At 32.8% G+C, this 22,963-nt stretch overlaps 1 protein-coding gene across 6 annotated transcripts in view; it reads left to right on the top strand.

Moving 5' to 3' along the window:
• The window catches only part of LOC115214792 (receptor-type tyrosine-protein phosphatase T), a 426,610-nt gene that overhangs the window by 207,856 nt on the left and 195,791 nt on the right, over window positions 1-22,963 (top strand). For 4 of the 6 annotated variants that reach the window (XM_036505346.1, XM_036505347.1, XM_036505342.1 and 1 more), the window contains one exon: window positions 18,719-18,888. In XM_036505346.1, coding sequence (XP_036361239.1) covers window positions 18,719-18,888 — 170 coding nt within the window. The remainder of the gene's footprint in view (window positions 1-18,718; window positions 18,889-22,963) is intronic. The other 2 variants (XM_036505345.1, XM_036505344.1) reach the window with 1 other exon arrangement.

Here is a 22,963-nt window from a genome sequence, read left to right as displayed (position 1 = left end):
TTTTATGGTTTTACGGCTTTACGATCAAAGGGAACATAACTTTCTCTTTTCATTTCTTTTCTGCCTTTTTTTTACCCTTCCAATATTTGCATCCGCCTTCCTCTCGTTTTTTTCTCGTGATTTCTCTTCGTCTTTTGTCCTGATTTGTAACTTGCATAGGCCACGTGCTCAGAACCTTGGAATTGCTTGGAGGCACAAGGCGTGTTATTAAAACCTACCTAGATAACATCCCCAATATATGTAACTATTGCTCATATTTATATACTGTTTACATTAACACACACACACATACACACACACACACATACACACACACACACATATATATATATATATATATAGAGAGAGAGAAAGATAGAGAGAGAGATTTGTTTGTGTGTGCGTACAATCAAGTGAAGAATGCAGGGACAAATATCGTTTATTGTTGTTTGAGTGACATGAAGGCAATAAGTCATTTAAAAAGTTGGGGCCATGAATCTGAGCCAAAATTATTATGCTACATGTGTTTCTCCGAGGCTGTATAACTTTTTCTTGTAAAACATCCAGCAAAGCTGCCATCCTTCCTTTACATACCAGTCTAACACCATACACTCTCATATATATATATATATATATATATAGTTGAAATTTAGAGAAAAACAAAAGACGAAGATAGGTGTGTGAACAGTAAGCAAGTGTATTAGTTTGACGCTCGGGAAAAATGGAAAAGTCTTTTACGTTTCGAGCCTATGCTCTTCAACAGAAAGGAATAAGAGAAAGTAAACAGAGAGGCATGAAAAAAACTTGTAGATTTCAACGGTCCAATGTGCGTGTGTGTTTGTGTTTTTGTTTTTGTATGAGTGTGTTTGTACACACGTATATATCCTTATGAGTGTATGCATTTAGAAGCAAATTAATCATATAAAATGTTAGACTGAGAACTTACATCTTAAGTTCTTTTTCTGTGCCATCATTTTGTTGCAAAAGATCAAGTATTCTAAGTTATATATAAACAGGTTCTGACACATCTACACATATTCTTGAGAGAGACCAGGCAGGCAGATGAAAATGCATTTGTTTATTTATCAAATATTTTTTGTGTGCTAGTTTCTGTTATGATATTAAAGTTATATGTTTATTCCTTAAACATTTAACTCGGAGAATCGTCTATCAAAGAATTTATAGTGGATCATTAAACGTGTTTTTTTAAAAATTCACCTTGGATTATCTAAATTCATTGTGGTTAGTGCTTAGTTCATGTGTTTAGTGTGTTTAGTCCCCTTCTGGAGTGTATTGAAACTAAAAGATGAAAAAGTGCTAATAATTGAATGTATTAAACAGTTGTACTTTCTTAACTTTGAATGGCAACTGCATAAAACTAATGTTTTCTGAGTATTCTACGTACCACTCAGCATTATTTCTGCTCGTATTGTTATAATAAGTAATTGGTTCTTTTTCAAATTCACAAATGGAATATACACATATATAGTTAGTATAATATAAATACTATTTTTGGTGTTTATCACCGTCTTGAAGCCTTCTATTTAATGATCCGATCTTTCAATATCTATCTGCTTGTGCGTGTGCATAGAACGCAAGAGTGACAAGCTGTCATACAGATAAACAAAAGTGCAGGTCATGCACACATGCATGCACTTACACAAGAAGCAACATATATGAAAACTAAAAATTTCAAAGTACATTGTATAATAGAAATAATCATACATCTTTTCCCCACGGTTCCAACTCTAATTTAGCACCCTGAGGTTGACTAAATGTTTTAGCTACTTGTAAAATTAAAAGGTCATTAAATTAAGTGTTTTTACATGATTTCAGAAGCAATGCATTTGTTACAGATCGCTTCCATAATGGTAACCTTGTCATTATTAAAAATTGAAAATGTAAACACGTTCGGAATAAGAAACGTAAGAAATTCACTTTGTCGTTGATGGTAGTTATACTGTATCAATGAAGGCCTATATTTGTTCATAAATTAGGTTTTTTATTCGTTGTTCACTTGTATTGCTACACTGTTAAATTGCTTAAATATTATATAGACCAAGTTTGTGTCCGTCTATCTCGGAAAAAATATTCTTCTCTATGGCTGACAGTGTAGCATCCCTATTAACAGTAGACATCAGAGTTTGGTCGGTTACGGTTACCGTAGGTTTTTGTTATGGAGTCTTGCGCTTGCCATCGACGAACCTAATATTTTGGACTCATTAGGTTACTTTGATTGCGAATGATCTTCGTAGAAGAGAGAGTGAAGAGGCAGAGATTAACGGAAACAATTGGAGAAGTAGAACGTTCGCGGAATAGTTCGCTAGAGAAGTACAACAAAATATGGGTGAGGTACAAGGGAAGTCGGGTAGTCCTGTGACATTACATGGGTTTGAGACCATTTTGTGACATCCCTTTCACTATTGTGTGTGAATAGAACTTGGAACGGATTAGCAGATATAAAAGTTGGAGCGAATGCTGTGTCAAATTCGATATCATGGTTGCAGCAAAGGAATTAATTAGCAGTTGGAATATGATATTTGGTGCGCGTAGAAGTTCAGGTAGAAGTAGGAGTTGATGCAAGATGGCAGTGGAGATGGAGAGTTTAGTATGGTCGATGGAGAAAGTTCACATGCATATCGGGCAAACATGATGTAAATTGAATGGAGTGGGAAGAGGTGTCTTTCGTATAAAGTATATTACACAAGATTCGCCCGTTTGTAAATACGAATTCTACACACACATACAGAGAGAGAGAGAGAGAGAGAGAGAGAGAGAGAGAGAGAGATGCACATACACTCACATACACACACATTCATGTATATGTATGCAAATGTATTTATGGGTGTCTATTCGTAATGTAGGTTAATAGTTGCAGTTTTAGTAATCGTTAGATGGGAAATACTGATAATACACCTGTTATCGATGTACAAAATGTTATATATATAGGTGTGTGTAAATATATATATATATATCAGTCTGCTTCTCTCTCTCATCTCCACTATAAACGAACAAATAGACAATAAGTTAGATAAAAAGATAAACGCATAGATTGGCTAATAGATATAAAGATAGATAATTGATGTTTATTGTTTAACAAAACGGTCAGATGTTATGACGCTTGTCTCCTCGGGGAAAACGAGATGTGAAAATATGGTCATATAGGTATAAGTGTATACACGCATGCACATCTATATATACACGCATACTAACATACATAGCTATATATATATATATATATATATATATATATATATATATATATATATATATAGGCAATATAATCGGAAGAGGTGTAAAGGATTAGTTCAATGTGAACGTTTATTATAATGATAGCGATAATATTGACTATTAGTAAAATTAAAAATTAAAATAATACTTGAAGGAGGTTTAATGGGAAAACGAGGATAACAATAACACTGCTGCCACATCATCATCATCATCAACAGTAATATTTGTAATAATAATAGTAAGGGTAATAATAATAATATAGGAAATGAATGCATTAATGAAATAGAGTTAGATATAATGCAAGTTTGTTGTTGTGGTTTATATATCTGACAACAACAGCTATGATGCTTGAAGGAGAAACTAATGATAGAAGTGTTAGTACTGAAAACTAGGAAATAAATATTATAGAAGTTAACAATAAAAAATGTGCAAAATAGCATGCAAAATGATATAAGATTTATTTGAGAGTGAATGAGCAATACGAAAAAGTGCGATAGAGAGAGATTGGTGAAAGTGAATTGTAAAAGAGATAAAAGATTAAGAAATGAAACTGTTTGAAGAAAGCTTGAAATTGTTCATAGAATTAACTGCTGGGTACAGGTGTGGTACAATTTATAAATTGTATATTATTGACATGGGATCTGTAAAGGTAGTGGTGATGTATATAGGTGAGAGTTAAGCGAAAAGAAAAAGGAAAGGAAGATGAAACTAGAAGAAACGGAGGGAAAATGGGGAGTAGGTGGAAAGAGGAGAGAAAATAAAGGAAAAGGTGAGAAAAGAAGGCTGAGAAAAAGTGGAAATTAAAACGTTGATGACGAGGAGCAAGAAATAGAAGATAACGATAATCTAATGTGAGTAAATGTAATATTTAAAGTTAGAGGAGAAAATTATGATTTAAGAAAAGAATTTAAGGAAGAGTATGAGATTAAAAAGTGAAAATAAGTTATTGTGAAAAGCTGGAACTGTTTGGAAGAAAGAATGTATAGATTGAAGATAAACACTAAAGCCCATGGACTGTAGGACGATACCTGCAAATTAATGTCAAATTAACATAGAAAAGCTGTCCATTTCCTTCAGTTTATGAAATTATATACAGATAGAGATGTAGGTTGTTTGGTTGGTAACTAAATGAAAAAGATGAATTTATTGATAACAAACGTATAAGCGGGACTGAGATGACAACGCATTACGAATTTAGTGTTCAGATTCTGCTTCATAGAGTAATTATCTGTCTCACCCTCAGAAGTTACCATTGTTCATCTACTAACTCATATTTATCCCCACTATTTTCATGGATATTTAATTACTCATTAACAGGAAATGTTAGTTTCTCTGTGATCTTTTTGGCTCACGTAACCATGTTATTTCGTGTAACTAAATCGACAACATCTTTGTAAAGAAACTTCAAGAAACTGACAATTGTGGGAATGTATTTATAAATTACGTGGTCTGCAAAAAGTCATCTTTTACATCTTAGAAGGTGTGTCGCAAACAAATAATATGCCATAGTTTATTGTAGTTTACTATATGCTCTGATAATTCTGTGCTAAAGACAGCATATAACCTAATACAAAGTATTTCATTCTCGATTTTTAAATCTTTTCGGAAATTTCATCCTAATGGGAGGTATATATAATGTTCATAATTATCAGGTACCTTTTAGTTTATTTAATGTGATCAAAGCTCTTGAATCTATTTAAATGTTTTATCTCAATAACGGTATAGCTCAATATAAATTCTAACCTTCCAAATTAAAAGTCGAATTAAATTATTTAATTATACATTGACCTACAATTGACGTGTAGTTGAGTGAAGTTATATGCATGGAATATTTCTGCCTGTGAATGTCGTAGAGTAATCTGATTTTTCAAACTTCAATCTGATAAGTTTTAAGAATCACTATCAATATATAGAATAAACAGTTATATTATACTCAAGAATGTAGTTTGGTAAAATGTGTATGGAATCTAATCTGATTTACATTAAATTATTGATCCGTAAAGGGAATGCATTGGCAACATTTAGCTTTAATCGTGATTATCCATGAACGTCTTTTTAATAAAACTGACATATTGACACGATAAAACAAAATAGCAATTCTTTAGAAAATCTTAAATATATTAAATTCCTTGGAATAGTTTTAGACAAAACAATGATTACGAGTGTCACAATTTATGAAAGTACAAAATAAAAAAAAACACACAGCAAATTCCGATCTCAATCCTTCATACATCACAACAACATTATGCATTGCAGTGTATTTTTAAACACAGAAGTAAACAACTTATTGAAAAAATGATTCCCATTTCGACTTTTCCATTCTTTTTCTTATATTATTCTGCAAAATGTCAAGATACGAATTTAATGGTTTTACAAAGATTGCATAAAGAATATTCTGCTAAATTTGACAAGTAAAGGTAATGCACGTTGCTTACAGAACAATTCCAGTCTGCGTATATTAAATCGAAATAAATGGAAAATGAAACAACAAGACACAGTAGTTGCTTCTAAAGTATTACTTTCAAAACCGTAATTCCATAAAATAATGGTAATCGTTTGAATATTTAATAACAAATATATATTAAAGTCATTCCTTCATATTTTAAAATTAGCCAAAATCTATTTTAGTTGACAACTAAAATTTGAATCGATGGAGATAAAGATTCCGATTGTTATTAGCAATCTCAACAGAAACCTTCCTAAAATCTAGTTCTATGTATGAAATAAGTAATGAGATACAGTGGAGAACTTGCGAATTTCTAAATAGAAATCTGCTGCAATTGACGAGGAATTACGATTTCAAAATCGTGCAACACAAATCATGCATGCAGCTTGTGTTTGTGCAAGCTCTAAGGGACAAAAAATAGTTTAATTATGTTAAATACTAACGTTATGACTTTACATATTTATTTCCCATCTCTGTTTGATGAACTCGTTCATGACAAATTTCCATGTTAGCGTTGGGGATTAAATATATGAGTATTTGAAGTAGTTTTAAAATAAACTTGAAGTAAAAGCACATTAAATAGATTACAAATCTTTATCATTAAAACTGTGCAAAGACTCAATGCTTAAAGTGCTTCATTTTGTTCTTTGATGTTTTAAGTGTATCGTAATAGTTTTATTACTAAAGAAAGGGTGTAATAAATTTCAAACATAACTCCATGGCATTATGTTCTAATAAATTATCTTCAAAGGTAAATGGTGAGAGTTTACTCCAGGCGTTTCTATCCTAGGTGTCATATTTTACATTATATGAAGGCTAATGCAAATGTTTAAAAATATATTATACTCATGAGCAACATATGTTTCATCTGAGATGCAAAATACAATAGACACAACAGATGTTTATACTCTACGATTCCGACCACTAGCAACGTCAGTGATAAATATTTCGATGCAGATATAAATACAAAATCTTTACAATCCAATAATAGCTATTACCTAAGATCATGCATAATAATCTTACTTATTCCATTTTAATTTCCACGTTGTCAGTTCTGTTTGCAATATATCATTCGAGCTTGGAAGCAACTGTTAATATAGCTCATATAGGCAAGCATAAACGTATATATTCAACCACACAAACACGAACATGCAAACACACATATTTATATATAATTCACACATGTACATCGAAATGAGATGCAAGGACGGTCATATTAAGAATTCCTTCCCATCTTCGACTTCTAATTTTTTTTCTAATGGTGTTGTTTACGTCAAGTCATTCTGCTGTGTTGTTTTGCCTTCTGTATATGATCTTCGGGCAATTACAATTAAATTGTCCACACCGAAGAAACACATGCTAATCACGTAATAGGCGTTGTTTTTATGTTTGTGGTCAGAGGATGCCTATATCTGTACGTAATATCAATACATATGATTCTTCAGACATTTATAAAAACATATAATAGTCGTGGTAAAAGCTGCAAATCTTCATCTCGGTTGGAAAGTTATCTTGTTTTCATCTCATTAACAAAGAATGGTGAGTCGACTTCCCTCATACTGACATGCATTCGTACGCACACAACAGAGCACACACTCTCTCTCTCGTCCCCCACATATTTATACATACATACATACATACATACACACACACACACACACACACACACACACACATATATATATATATATATATAATATATATATATATATATATATATATGTGTGTGTGTGTGTAGACACGCCTATAAACGTACACATACGTGTCTGGAATTACGCTGTTGGGATTACTGGATACTGGGACCAATGTCAAGATTTGGAAATGATACCCTAAAATTGAAAGCCTTAGAGAAATAGGAGATCTGTACATGATAGCATTGATACTATGGGGAAATACAGATTAATCTTTTCTACTCTAGGCACAAGGCCCGTAATTTTTGGTGGGAGGGGGCCAGTACTCAATTAGTACTTAACTTATCTACCTTGAAAGGATGAAAGACAAAGTAGACCTCGGCGGAATTTGAACAAAGATCGTAAAGACAGACGAAATGCCGCTAAGCATTTCGCCCCGCGTGCTAACGTTTCTGCCACCTCGCCGCCTTATGCAGATTATTTTTATAAGAAGGGTTATTATGTGGACGATAGAATGAACGCTCAATGTTTGTGTAGTGGAGTAATTTTTTGTCTGATCTCGGAGACCCTCATAAGGTCATGGGTATAGCCTCCTCCTCCTGAATAATTGACCAATAAAAAAAAGAAATGTAAGTAAATATTAATCTTTGAGCATTCCCGTTAACAGATATTTCTTAAATTCCATATTGAGCTTAATTTTTTGATTTTAGTATGTATATATAAACTAAGCTTTCATACACACATGCAATTAAGTATCATTAATATTATTGAAATATAATGTATGTTACAGGTAAATTGTATTTGTGCAATGAAATGAAATAACATTTTGTATGCATTATCTTCTCAAATATCAAAATATACAATCAAATATAATCATAAATAGATTCTACTCAGACATTGATCTATATTAGCAAATTCATAAAAATAAGATATAACAAACATATTGTTCTCAGTATTGGTTGGACGAGTGCAGCACGATTTTCCATAGCATTTATAGTAGAGTGTTCAAACAACAATTAATCATTTCTTAATTGCATGTCACATAGGAGCTGTGTCATAAAAGCAATGCTTAATTGATAAGGCTAAAGAAAACAATAGCTTTCTTAATCAGAACTTTTTCTCCATTCTAGACTTTGCTTTATTACTCTTGGTACTTTCATGGAATATTGTTCTATACAGATAATTAGCAAAACATTATTTGCAGTAGAAAAATACTATATTAGCCAGTGATCATCAATAATGTTTTCATTTTTATATTATTGTCATTTTTTTTACCTAATTGTATAGACTGAATGATATTCTTCTTAGTTGCCAGGGCATTTATGGTAACCCTTTTTATTTTTTTCTTGCATGCCTGCATGGAAATTGTTTTTACATGGTTGACGGTAAGTTTATTTCTGTGTATCGCTTCTTATTGTTACTGATTCATGGATTTATGCAAATGTCAAATGTTTATGTTATCTCAACCTCTTTCAATGGTTAACTAAGTATATCATCAGATTCGATACTCCCAGATATTATAAACACACACACGCACACAAGACAGAGGTTTTCCTTCGGAACATAAATAAAAACACACAAAGACAGATCCACATAGTCTGAAGTCTACTGGCAAAATCTTTAGCTTGTCGAGCACAATGGTTCTTTTATTTGTTCTGGTCCTGCACTTTGATTTATAATCCTGATTAAGTCAACTTTGACTTGCATCATTTCGAGGTCAATAAAAATGCACTAACCGAGACCCGTTCGTTGTATTGGCGAAACTGCATGTTACTTGCGGTTCTGATTTCTCAGTTTAAATATCGCAATGGACAACATATGCTCTATCTGGCTCTCAGTTTAAAACCATTACCTGGTTTTTTGGGTATCTTTTCTAAGTATTGAAGCCTGGTCTCGGTTTTGAGCACACCTCGATCTTCCAGTAGTCTCGGAGGCTATAGAAAGGCTCATAGCTTTTGCTTTTCCCTTCAATAAAAAATAAAAAAGTATGTATTTTAATATACTTCATTTCAACCTGAAACTCTATGTCATCTCTCAGCCAATCTACGTGCCTACCTATATAAATTTTATTTTTTTAATTAACGAGGTACTCATATACAAACATTGTACAGTAATATGCAGTAAAAACTAACTACTCGGCTAAGATAGGTCTGAATGCAGGCATAGATATGCGTGCATATGACTATATACACATACACACAAAGAAATATAGTACATGAACAGATATTCACACATATATATATATAGACATATATATATATATATACACACATATATATATATATATATATTCATATATATATATATATATGCATACATATATATATATATGCATATATATATATACATATATATATATATAAATATATATATATATATATATATATATATATATGTATACATATACACATATATATATATATGCATACATATATATATATATACATACTATATATACATATGTGCGTGTGTGTGTGTGTATGCACATATATTCTGTGTATCGTATTCTGACTTCTGTTCCACTTTTAAATCCACGTTCCACAAAGTCTGTTTGACAGTCAAATTTAGAGGTATTTTTATAGCGGATATTTGATGGCTGTGCAACACAAGTTAAAACGTAAATTATAATGAGTAAATATTTTCCCTCAACTTCTTTGGATTAAATATGTTGATTTCTTAGAACACAGATTTAAATTAAATTGCTACTATAATGATTATTATTTTTCTGTTTTATTTGCCTTATTGATCTATTATTTACTGCCAGCAAGTTTTTCAAATAGCTAAATTCGGTTATAAGTTTGCATTGCTCGTACACAAACTTTAACGAGCATATTAATTTGATTAACACTAATAAATTCAATCATTTTATTTTAAGTTCTGATTCCTATTCCTCTATTTATGTTGCTTCATTCATTGAGATGTTTTTCAGTATAATTTGATTAAGAAATAATTAATTGAATATTTTACGCCTATAGAATTGACATTTTCGTTTTATATTTTATTTTATCTTAATTCAAATATGGGTTGTATTTTATTTCGGTAAGTTTAGAAAATACTCTTTGTTATTAATGTTTTAATGGAATTCAGAAAGTAAACCCTTCTGTAATCTTCAAATAAATCGTTTTCAGAAATATTAAAAAATGTCCAGCTCATTGTATCAATGAAAACTGGTCCTCTGAGGATTCCATTAATTTTGTAGCGCTAATGTTTTATATTTTTGTTAACATTCGATATTTACTCCTTCACTTTTATACATTTAAAATTCGTAGTACAACGTGTATAAGATTATATTAGCAATATGCAGATTTCCGTTTATTCAGTAGAAAAATACGATTAAGTTTCCAGAGATATAAAATTATTAATCAATGCAAGATAACTTTATTGATTTAATATATCGTTAATCTATCTTTTTATGCATTATTATTCCAAAATGACTATTACAAGCGAAAATATGTCATTTTCGAAAGATGTATGAAATATTAACGCTTCCCTGACAACTGTCAATATAATACTCAACAATAAAAAGGGATCCTACTATGTTTCCATAAATTATTATTTTTTTTCATTCAATGCTAATTCTTGTGGAATCTTACGAAATCACTAAGAAAAAGCTCTTTTTAGAATTTAAACATTGCTTCGTTTTCCATCGGATATCTAGAGAAGCAGTGAACATTCTGTTGCAAATCTCAGATCAGATACCTAATAAGTGTTTGTTGTTTGTTTTCATGTCATAAGTTGTCGTAAACAGATATCTAATTTCAAATCCTTTTTAAAGAACAAAAATCTTTAAAATGATTAAATACGTTCAATATTTATGCTCCACTTGATCGGGGAGACATTAAGTCTTAATTGATCTTTACTGCTAATTAAGTCATAATTGCACATTGTTATTTACTTTTTGGATAGAATACATCCCCTTTCATTAATAGTCTCAGGGGCTTTATTGTGATATTTTTACAAAGTTTTAGGAATTTAAATCCAAATTGCCAGATCATATTCCGAAATCATTTTGTTGCCAAATTTCTTTCACTTGGCATTTCTCATAACAGGGGACAGGGTTAGGACATAAATAAATGTTCTTTAGACCGATCAGTTAGGCGTTAGCCAGACCATAGTGTACACATAGGAACCTCTGTCGTCCAATACTGACCGTACATCGGAACATATGCAGGTCAGGGCAAAATATAATGAGGAAACCTGCCATACATAGAGTTTCTTCTTTCTCAGATACCGATATTTCTTCGAGAAAAAGATCGCATATATATATATATATATATATATATAAGATCCGAGGATCGAGTTGTACAACTAGGAACGCGCAAATGTGAGAAAAGTACCTGCGAACCATTAAGCCACATCCTGTTATTTATTGTTGACTGTAAGATACACCACTTTACTGTCATCAAAGAATTTTCAGTAAACGATCACCCTAATTTTTTTATAATCTATAGAAATTTTACAAAATACGTCATATGTTTAACTTCTAATGGGAAGGCTTAAATATATTTCTCTCAATTATGTGAAACGAAAACGCTTTGAAAGAGTATCTCTCCTGCTGTACTTCCAGTGTCCCATCGTCTATGGTGTAATGTAGACAAATTTAGGCAACAATCACACACAATGTTGTGGAAAATTAAGCCAAATCAAATCCTTACTGAGTGTGTATGATTTCTGTACAGTATGATACATACATAAATACATACATGATGGCTGCAAACTCATGTTCGAGTATTGCCATCGCCTTATTGAAAGTCCCACATATGCGAAGGCTACGACCAGCCATTTTTGTGACAGGTCTTATTTTTCAAGCGATGCCTGTGCATGATTTCTTATAGTGGGGGAAGGATTTTCACAAATCCAGTCTCACTCTCTGAACAGGGACAACATAAACTCGAAAAGAAGAACTCGTCTGCATCATCGAATATTGTCAGTGTCGCAGGTTTTCTCTCTTTCCCTCTCCCAGAGAGATGTTGTGGCATCAACAGAGAGGTCACCCACTCCCAATAGGCCAACCGTGCGCCAGGACACCATTCATACATGCGCACATACACATGCACACATAATGTTGGATGGCTTTTGACTGCTCATGAGCTCTTTCGCCCTTTGACAGGTTTTGCTTTTCGTCCTGCAGAGTGTCATCTTCCTTACCAGCAAGCTTGATGGGGTTGCCAGTTTAGTCGCCGACGACCCGACCATGCAACAAGCTGTACTGGGTTACATCTTACCAGTAGCACCAAAGAGAGAACTGTCACAACACACACACACTCACACACACGCACACACACACACACACACACACATACACACACACGCGCGCGCGCACACACACACACACACACACACACACTTATTTCTTTCAAATTTTGAGTTGTGTGGGAACTCGTTAACATATCGACTCCAGTTCTAAAATGGTAGTTGTTTTATCGAACTCCAAGGGATGAACGGCAAAGTCGACCTCGATAGCATTTGAACTAACAATCTAAAGAGATGGAAGAAATGATGCTAAACATTCTGTCCACTCCGGGAATGATTTTCCAGTTGCCAGTCTTATGTATAGAAATATTGTTTTCAAATTTTAACACAAGGACAGCAGTTTCGGAGGAGAGGGTAAGTTGATTGCATCGACCCCATTGTTCAGCTGGTGCTTATTTTATCGACCCCAAAAAGATGAAAGGTAAAGTCGACCCCGGTGGAATCCGAACTCACAATGAAAAGACGAGCTAAATGCTGATAAGCGACTTGCCCAGTGTTTCACAGATTTTGCCAGGACGCCGCTTTATCTATAGAAATACTGGAAGCCAAAATATAATGAAGCTTATCATTATAGAGCGGTGGAAAATGGAAACTCGCATGGAATTCCTGAGAGCATGATGATGACGACGACAATTACGACAACGACGAAGACGATGATAGAACGATCTGATTTTGATATATTTTTCTCCTTTAATTGTATTTCTTTATGAAACGCATGGCATCAATCGACTCTTAGCTTCCATACATTCTTTTCAGTGCGCGGAATCTTATTTTCGTTTATTCTGATTTCTTCCTGTCAGTATTCATTCCAGACTATTACTTCTTTACAAACTATAGAATTTATGACTCATTGACTTATGTGATCGGAATCTAGATTGTGTTTTTGAAAATGATTCACCAGAAGCTTATCTTGTACATCATAATACACCTGTCGTTTATTATCCTAGAAATGAAGAACGTAGGTTCATTGTTGTTTGTTTGTCTTTTATTTGTTTCTAAATGATTATGGAGATTCAGTAGACATAAGTTTTCCAGCCACAAATTTCTTTTCTGTTAAACTCCTATCAATGAAGCCAGTGTATATTACTAACTATATAAACAATAAATCTGCTTCATTGAAACAATATATATTTTAGGGTTAAGTCGAGTTCACATTTCCATTGTTTTATATATGTATATTTTCTTACTTCTTGTTTTCACTTCAGTAATATATGTTTACTATAGTTTTACAATCATTCTACAAAATACATATCGATCTTTACTACTGTGTAAACTGAGTGCAAGATAAATTGAAAGTCCAGTCATTAAGAAAGGGTATAACAAAGGTTAAAATAAATGAAAACTCGGAGGTGTGGACGACTGCCAGGTTCAGTTGAAAGATATTTTTAAATAGTTATTAAATTTATTAATCGATTTCGAGCATCGATAATCAAATGGAACATTATTTCAATATTTCCGTTCACAGTATAGCAATTTTCTATCACTGTTTGCTATTATGAGTCAAAAAATGGCTGTAATAATGTCCAGATTAATCATTCTAACGACGCAGCTCAGTTCTATGTTTGATTTCTTAAAACGATGAAGACAATTTTTATGACACCACTGAGTAGTGGTTGTAAGGAAACACCTCAGAAATGTTTATTTATTAACATTCACCAGTGCTAATTGTAATGAGACAGTAAATGCACGCAGATGAGGTATCTCAAGGGCAGTTCTAACGCTGCAATTCGGTGTCGCTTTTTGCGAAATAGTTCAGTGGCAGTTGTAATGTCAAAGCAAATATGTTTTGGTTCACTGTCAAAAGTATGATTTGGTTGTAATGAAATAACTCAGTGTTTTGTAGAATGAGGTCTTAGAAATCTTTTAATGACGTGACTCATTAGGATATGATTTGTGGAGGATTTAGCTGCTATTTTAGCGAATAAAGTCGGGGATGTAGACTCTTTCAAACGTAAATTTCCCGATTTAAAATGACTAAACTTTTGATGTATCACTGTTATAAAAATTGATCGTCGTTCGACTGAACTAAGAATCTGTGTTCAACGGTTGAAAATATAAACATAGTTTTTGTGTATACAGTTTGTTTTGTATATGCAGAACATGCAAGTATTTCGTAGCATTACTGATTAAATAATACGGAAGCATTCTACATTAAACGTATAATTTGTGGCCAACAAATCTCTCATACAAGAGCTTGCAAAGCATATAGGAAGTATTTGAAGATTTGAAGATGAATTATGAGAGGAAACAAGAGAATTCACAAAAACGAGTAACTGAACACAGTCACTACGCTCCGTCTTCTTCACAAGTTTTTACTGAATTGGAACGACTGGTGGAATTTTCAGGATACTGAAACATAGACATGGTCATTCATGTATATTTAATTTCGTTGATGTTCAAATGATCCAAGATTTATGTATGGTATTTTCTTATCCACAGTTTGTCCTAAATTTTTCGAAAGTCAACAATGGAAGTCTGGCATCTGCAATATTGTCAAATTCCCATTTATAACGCACTTGGTGCCCCAGCAAGGCCGCAGTTTAATGACTGAAACAAGTAATAGATAAAAAATAAAAGATATATGTGTGTGTGCTCGCGCGTAATATTTGTTATAACAGAGGGAGATGCTAAAGGAACCATTCTAGACATGCTACTCGCCACAATCAACATTCTAAATATATGTGCATTCAATTGCGATACTAAAAGACAGCAGCATAAGAATGAATGTGGAAAAATCAGGAGTACAAGTCGACAGAATAGCAGAATAATTAGATACTCTAACGATTTCTTTGTTTCGTTTGCTACTTGCTTCTGTGCTCAGGAAGATTTAGGAAAGAAAATCCCGTGTTGTATGTAAATAATCTCTCTGCCCTTTGGCCCCAAATGTGTCTTCTCTGTTTCAAAACAATATTTGTCATGTATAGCTGAAACAAGTAATGTCAGCTAAGTAGTATTTGAATGCGAAGAGGTTAACATAAACAAATACATTTTTTTGTAATATTTCATCCAAAATACGAAATGTTAAATATAATATTTCGATCAATGCTGCCCAGGAATACATGAAATATAGAAACAGGTTATTTTGGTTAAATGTTGTGGCAATATTTCTATATATTAAAGAGGAATTTCTCTTATTATGGAGGTTAGAGTTTAGGTAGAGAAAACGAATTCGTAATTTGTTTTGTTGAATTTTATAATTTATATTTCGTTTTGGGATTTGGTTTGCAAGATTCTTTATGTGAGTTCGTGTGTTGAAGCATATTCTGTTGTGTCTGGGGAGAGTCATTTTCTTTTTGTGACTTATAATTTAACATACTCACCGCTAAAATTTCCTCTTATGTCTTATTTTTATTTTCCTAAAATTTTCGTTGCGTCTGGCAACCTTTTCAATAGTCTTGACTCTCATATATATAAATTTATATTTAATGTAATAACGATTAATATCTATAGAATGAAATTTAATGGTATTTTGAGAATTACAACTGGTCAAAATAGCGTACATTAAACCAGCAACCTCGTGGTTTATACTTCCTATCCTCTTATCTATAAAACTGTACTGATTTGTGATTTAGCAAAATACAAATATCTATCGTAACATTTACAGATATTACAGAATTTCTGAGAACTTCGTTAGGTTTCATCTCTCCGTATAAATTTTCCTCCACATTCAAACAAATAACACACTTATATCAAGGCTGAGCTTCATGAAAATAATTTAAAGCATCAAAAATAGAAAACTAAACTAAAATTATGATTTAATAATTTAGTCAATATTTGCATACATGTCATAAATAATAAGGCTCGATATTTACGCCTTATTCGTCAATTAATCCTTTCTTTTACGTCATTATATGTGTGCCATCACTAATAAGTCAATCTAAGCCAGGCTAGCGAACAAACACGGTTCTTAATTAGTTAATCTATTAGCCAGACACTAAGCTTACATACATACATACATACATACATACATACATACATACATACGTACATACATACACACATACGCACGCGCCGCGCAGGTGTACACATACACATCTGATACGTGCGTGAGTGTATATTCTTGATTTTAGTGGGATTTCAAATTACTCTGTGTAAACAGTGTTCATAGCTTTCTTGGCACGACGCGAGTCGAGAATATCACGTGTTTACCTCGTCTCTTCCATTACTGGAAGTTTAGTAATAGGATTCAATTCGAAAGAAATATATGTGTTCATGACCAGGAAATATATTTCCTATCACACACACACACACAGCAGACAGAAATACATACACACAGCAGACAGAAATACATACACACACACGCACACAGACACATACACGCACACAGACACATGCATGCACACACACACACACACACACACGCCCATATATATACACATACACGCACACAGACACTTACACACACACACAGACATATACTCACATGCACACACACACACATACACAGACACACGTACACACATACATGCACTCGCACACACACATACACACACACACACACCCATATATATACGCACACACAGACACATACACACACACGCACACAAACACATGCACACACACATACGCACACACACACACACACACAAAGGTACAGCGTGAACATAACGTTACAAATGAAATATTGAATTGTATAGTTCTACATAGAAGCATTAACAGAAACAGTGCAGTTTCTTTAGGAAATATTCTATACGAGGTTTCCTATAAAAGTCATTTCACACAAGTTCCAAGGTTTCTAATAATAGGTCTTTTTACAAATACATATATAAAAAATATTTCTGCTGTGGCCTGGTAAATTAGTTTTACCTAAATATAAGTTTATTTTTTATTGTTGATCTCCTCTTGCCAAAATGACTATTTGTCGTCGTTTGATTCAAATATATGGAAGCAGAATTTTGTAACAATTGTAACGATGAGATAAAATGAATTTCTTACAAGTTGGTTATCCATACATTACCTGTCTTGCCCTCTCCTAGTTTTTATCTAAGTCAATTCGAGCGATTTTGGTGGATAGGATGTGTTCCAATGGCTAAGAGTTCCGTCTTTAGCCATTCTTCTCTACATACGACTCCATATGTTTTGAGCATGCGCTGACACTGAATTTTCTAAAGAGTTTACTCTAAGGAGTAACATATCAGTTATGTTACTCACAGCTTGTCACTTTGAAAGAATTGCAGTCAGGAGTCAAAGATCAAAATTGAGCAAAATATTTGCTGTAGCCCATCTTTTATGCTAAGACAGAACAATGTACATGATAACACTTTCAGTCAGTTAAGATCAGAGCCACTGTCTGGTACTGCATCAGGTAATTTTATTGTTGTTGTTGTTGTTATTATTATTACAGGCGGCGGGCAGAATCGTTAGCATGCTGGACGAAATGCTTAGCGGTATTTCGCCCGCCGCTACGTTCTGAGTTCAAATTCCGCCGAAGCCGACTTTGCCTTTCATCTTTTCGAGTTAAATAAATTAAATACCAGTGAAACACTGAGGTCGATAAAATCGACTGACCCCCCACTACCCCCAGATTTCAGGCATTGTGCCTATAATAGTAATTATTATTATTATTATTATTATTATTATTATTATTATTATTATTATTATTATTATTATTACCTCATGCTTAGTATTTCGCACGTCGCTACTTCTGAGTTCAAATTCCGCCGAGGTCGACATTGCCTTTCATCTTTTCGGGGTCGATAAATTAAGTATCAGTCAAGTGCAGGGGTTGATGTAATCGACTTATCTCTTACCACCAATATCAGGCCTTGTGCTTTTATCAGAAAGCATCATTATTATTATTATATATTATTATTATTATTATTATTATTATTATTATTATTATTATTATTATTACCTCATGCTTAGTATTTCGCACGTCGCTACTTCTGAGTTCAAATTCCGCCGAGGTCGACATTGCCTTTCATCTTTTCGGGGTCGATAAATTAAGTATCAGTCAAGTGCAGGGGTTGATGTAATCGACTTATCTCTTACCACCAAATATCAGGCCTTGTGCTTTTATCAGAAAGCATCATTATTATTATTATTATTATTATTATTATTATTATTATTATTATTATTATTATTATTATTATTATTATATAAATATAAAGCAGATATCTAGAATTTGTTTTAATATCTATTCTGTTTTACTTATGCAATTTTTTTTTCTTCCTTCTAGAAAACTTTGAAATTGAACCCCTTATAGAAGCAGCTGTGACAACAGACACGAATGAACCAGTGTACGGCAATTTAGGAGTGACAATTCCATCTGTGAAAGTGGAAGACCTGTGGGATTATATAAAGCGGAATAAAGAAAATGACATGGAAGGTTTAAAGAATGAATATAAGGTAATTCTTTATAATTATAATTTTTCTCAAATACAAAGACGCAGAGGTGTGACTGTGTGGTAAGGAGCTTGTTTCCCAAAGCACATAGTTTCGGCTTCAGTCGCACTGCGTGGCACTTGGGCAAGTGTTTTCATCTATAGCCTCAGGCCGACCAAAGCCCTGAGCGCATCTGGTAGGCGAAAAATGAAAGAAGCCCGTCGTATATATGTATATACCTATGTGTGTGTCTTTGTGTCTATATTTGTCTCCAACAACACTGCTTGGCAACATAGTGGTTCGGCAAAACAGAGTAATAGAATAAGAACGAGGTTTTGAAAATCCTGGGGTCGATTCATTTGACTAAGAATTCCTCAGGGTGGTACCCCAGCATGACTGCAGTCTAATGACTTAAACAAATCAAAGATGAAATATAGAGAGTAGCTTCGAACGTCATAGTGTACCCTAAATACGTACAAAATCTTGTTACGAATATTTATATTTTATCATCTAATTTACGATTCTAATACGTCCTCCGATGCAAACTATTCATATTGCTCTCACTCCTAACAGCTTTGAAAATATGAGTTTCTTTATTTCTTTATATTGAAACGCTGTGGATGGGAAATAAATGCATAGCAATAATGCTACTGGTTGAATAAGCTTTGGCTATTTTTGTTTCGTTAAAATCAATTCAGGAAAAGCGTAAATTAAATTTATGCTATTTTGCCTCGTGTATCCGTCAATATATGCTGTTCTTATCCCTTAGTTGTGTTAAATTAGAAATATACTTTTCTCATCGGCTTGAACCGTCTCCTTCCAAAGAGAAATATTCACTTGTCGAATGTTAACTAGAAGCGGGGTGGGTGCTGATATAAATCTCACTACTGTTTAGGGAATTGCTTGACTGCGTTGTGCCATTACTGATTCAGTAGAAATATCATGTCTAAATTCTTCACAACCACCTATAAACCTGAAGCTATGTAACATGTTCTGTGAAAATGGTTCCTGGCCTAGTTTAGAGCTGGAGATCTAAGTGCAAAACATTCTGTCCAGGGTAGGTGGGGTATGCATTTATATATATATATATATATATATATATATATATATATATACATACACATATGTGTAATTGTATACATATGCACACATTTTTCATATGTGTACGTATACATTTCCTTTTGTTCTTTTCCATCGAAGTATGCAAGCAGGGGCATTTCGTTGTAAAATGTAGTCAATGAAATCCACATCGATTCATATTTCAGGTGTGTTACTTCTGCTGAACTCCGAAAGTATAGGGACGTGAACAAACCAACACCGTCTGTGAAGCGGTGGGATATAAACGCAAACATATAGACAAGCATATGTATATATGATGCCATAATAGAATACATTTTCCTAAGTGCGGCGCTATGGGACTGAGCCGAAACGCACAGCTATACTTTCACTTAACCATCACTTTATCTTCGTTTTGCTGCTGTATAAGTCTCTCCGAGAGATTTAGAAATGCAATATTTCTAATTTTATATAGACATAACCATCAATCCTTATAAAATCCTGTGACATTAAACAATTCTAGATTATTCGACTCCGTAGACAATTTAAACGTCCCTGATGAATAAGAAAAGTGTATGACAAAATATATTTATGTTCCTTGCAAATAATCGTTAAACTTCCTTACTTTATCAAAACTGCACCTACAAAAGAGTAATGAAGCTATTTACAGTTATCTTTGCCATTTGCTTTTAGCTTGAAGGACTAATTTTCATTTTCTTTCATAAACCTATTATACATTTCCTTCAATAAAATAAACCTGATAACTACCGCTGGCTCTATATTCCTAATTAATTTTCTACACTACAGTTTGTTTCGAGGGCGATAAATAAAATCATTACTTTGAATTAGTTGTACCGTCGATAGGAGTATTATCGCATTAGACGAATAATTCTCATTTATTAAGACGCTTTAAAAATATATGCATATATAAGTGCTTTACTCTACATATTCCCTTTAAACTTTATATATAACCACTTCTACTTTTATTCTCTTTCTTTCTACTTCATACTGAGAGTAATCTTCGTCGTTTATTTCTTCTTCATCTCTCCTTGCTTTTGCTTGTTCAACTGAAATTATTTCCATTTTCTAATTTTATCGTTCATTACTCTCTTTTACAAATTAGTTGTAATATTTACAGAGTTTATTAATGCCTCTTGAAAACGTTAAACTATGAAAATATCTTTTTAGCAACTATTTTTTCAAGAACAATAATTCATGCGTCCAACAACTGGCCACCAAAACATAAAGAGTAACTGAATTAAATAGACAAAAATGGAGTTAGTGTGTATAGCAGCGTATACATGCATAGCAATCAAAAACTAGATACAATCCAATTCAGTTTATTGAAGCCAATAGCTGTGGCAAACTGGTCTTGCAAGTTCAGAAATATTTTAAATTGCAAATGCAACTAACAATTTACATTATAAATAATAAACCATATTATAATTCGGCTTTTCACAACTAACAAAAAAAGTAATCATTTATGCCACAGCTTTAGTGACATCAGTTTTTTCTCCTCCAATATGCAACCATACAAGCACAACTAGTAGCGCTTGCAGAAACAGGTATCACAGATATCAATCTAATATTGCTTTCGATAATTAATGATCTCTCGTATTAGAAATCCTGTTCAGCGTAAAATAGATTCGTTCAGCTTGTTCAATGAAGCCGCCAAATGTTTTTTTACTAAGTTTTGCTAACCTTGTAAAAATTGGCGCCCTTGTTTTTGGTATAGTTTCCTCAGCTCTCAAAACAATTTTGCAAACCTTAATATCTACTGAATATTTGTAGGATTTAGAACAATTATTTATAATATTCTAAATATTTTTCACATAAGTCTATACATATTTTGAATTTAGTATCAATAATTCGGCATTTGCACGAATAAATATATGTTTATAGAGGAATGTGATTAGGAAGACTACGGCGCATATATATATATATATATATATATATATATATATATATATATATATATATATATATATATATATATATATATATGTATATATATTACACATCCATCGGTTTCTAGAGATCATGGATCTACACCCAAAGAAATCGTGCCAGCTGCTGATGATGGTGCAACGTCTGTCGTGGCTGTAGAGGCCCACACGGAAGTGGCAGTCATGCATAGAGCGACTGCATTTGAAGGGGCTCTCTGCCAGTACTACTCTTTTTTCCTCCCGTCGAGTGCGCTTTTCTTTGATGACGAGTTCCTGTTTTCCTTCCACTCTCTTCAGTAACTTTCACGCAGTATTTGCCTGCAGTGTGGGTGATCATTTGCTATATATATATATACTACAAAGATCGTTCGCTTAACTTCCAACAAACAAGATTAATATTCACTTTTCAAATATTATATCTATAAATACTCGGCGTTTCCTAATTGTTGTTGGAAGAAACTATAAATATTTGCAAATTATTATGATACATAAAGCATAATAATTTATTGATGCAATTAATATTTATACAAACATCTAAGTATATATTATTATAAATAGTTGTGTGAGAGATATAAATATATAAATATTAATATTTGTCTCGCTTGACATTGTTGTATAAAAGTATGTCTACCTTCATTTAATAGCATGAAAGACATTGCTTAGCTTCATTTGTTCTCGAATCGTTTTGTTAGTATCAATTCATTTTAAGTTCCGTGAAATTTCTTTATTTTGTCCAGCGATAATCGTAAACAAGCGTAATTATACCTGAAATTTTATTTCCCTTTCAATGTCACAAAGATTTTTACTTAATATTTCATATATTACAATCATACTGCCATCTTCATAGATGTCTTTCAATTAGTTGTATTACTTACATAATACAGAGTTTTTGTATCTGATGTCCACACTATTATTATTATTGTTAATATTTAAAGGATCGATGTTTATTCCTCCACAAAGTAAAGAAACAATAAGGAGAGTGCGACTGTTATCGAATGAACAATATTTCAATTTCTCGTGCTTCTATACTTTCTGGGGGAGTCACCTCAATCCTATAAATATTACCAAAATGAAATGGATTGACAAGTTTATTTTTG

This window comes from Octopus sinensis, linkage group LG8 (genome assembly GCF_006345805.1).
Source record: "Octopus sinensis linkage group LG8, ASM634580v1, whole genome shotgun sequence".
Classification (NCBI taxonomy): Eukaryota; Metazoa; Mollusca; class Cephalopoda; order Octopoda; family Octopodidae; genus Octopus; species Octopus sinensis.
This window is presented reverse-complemented; position numbering and strand designations above follow the sequence as displayed.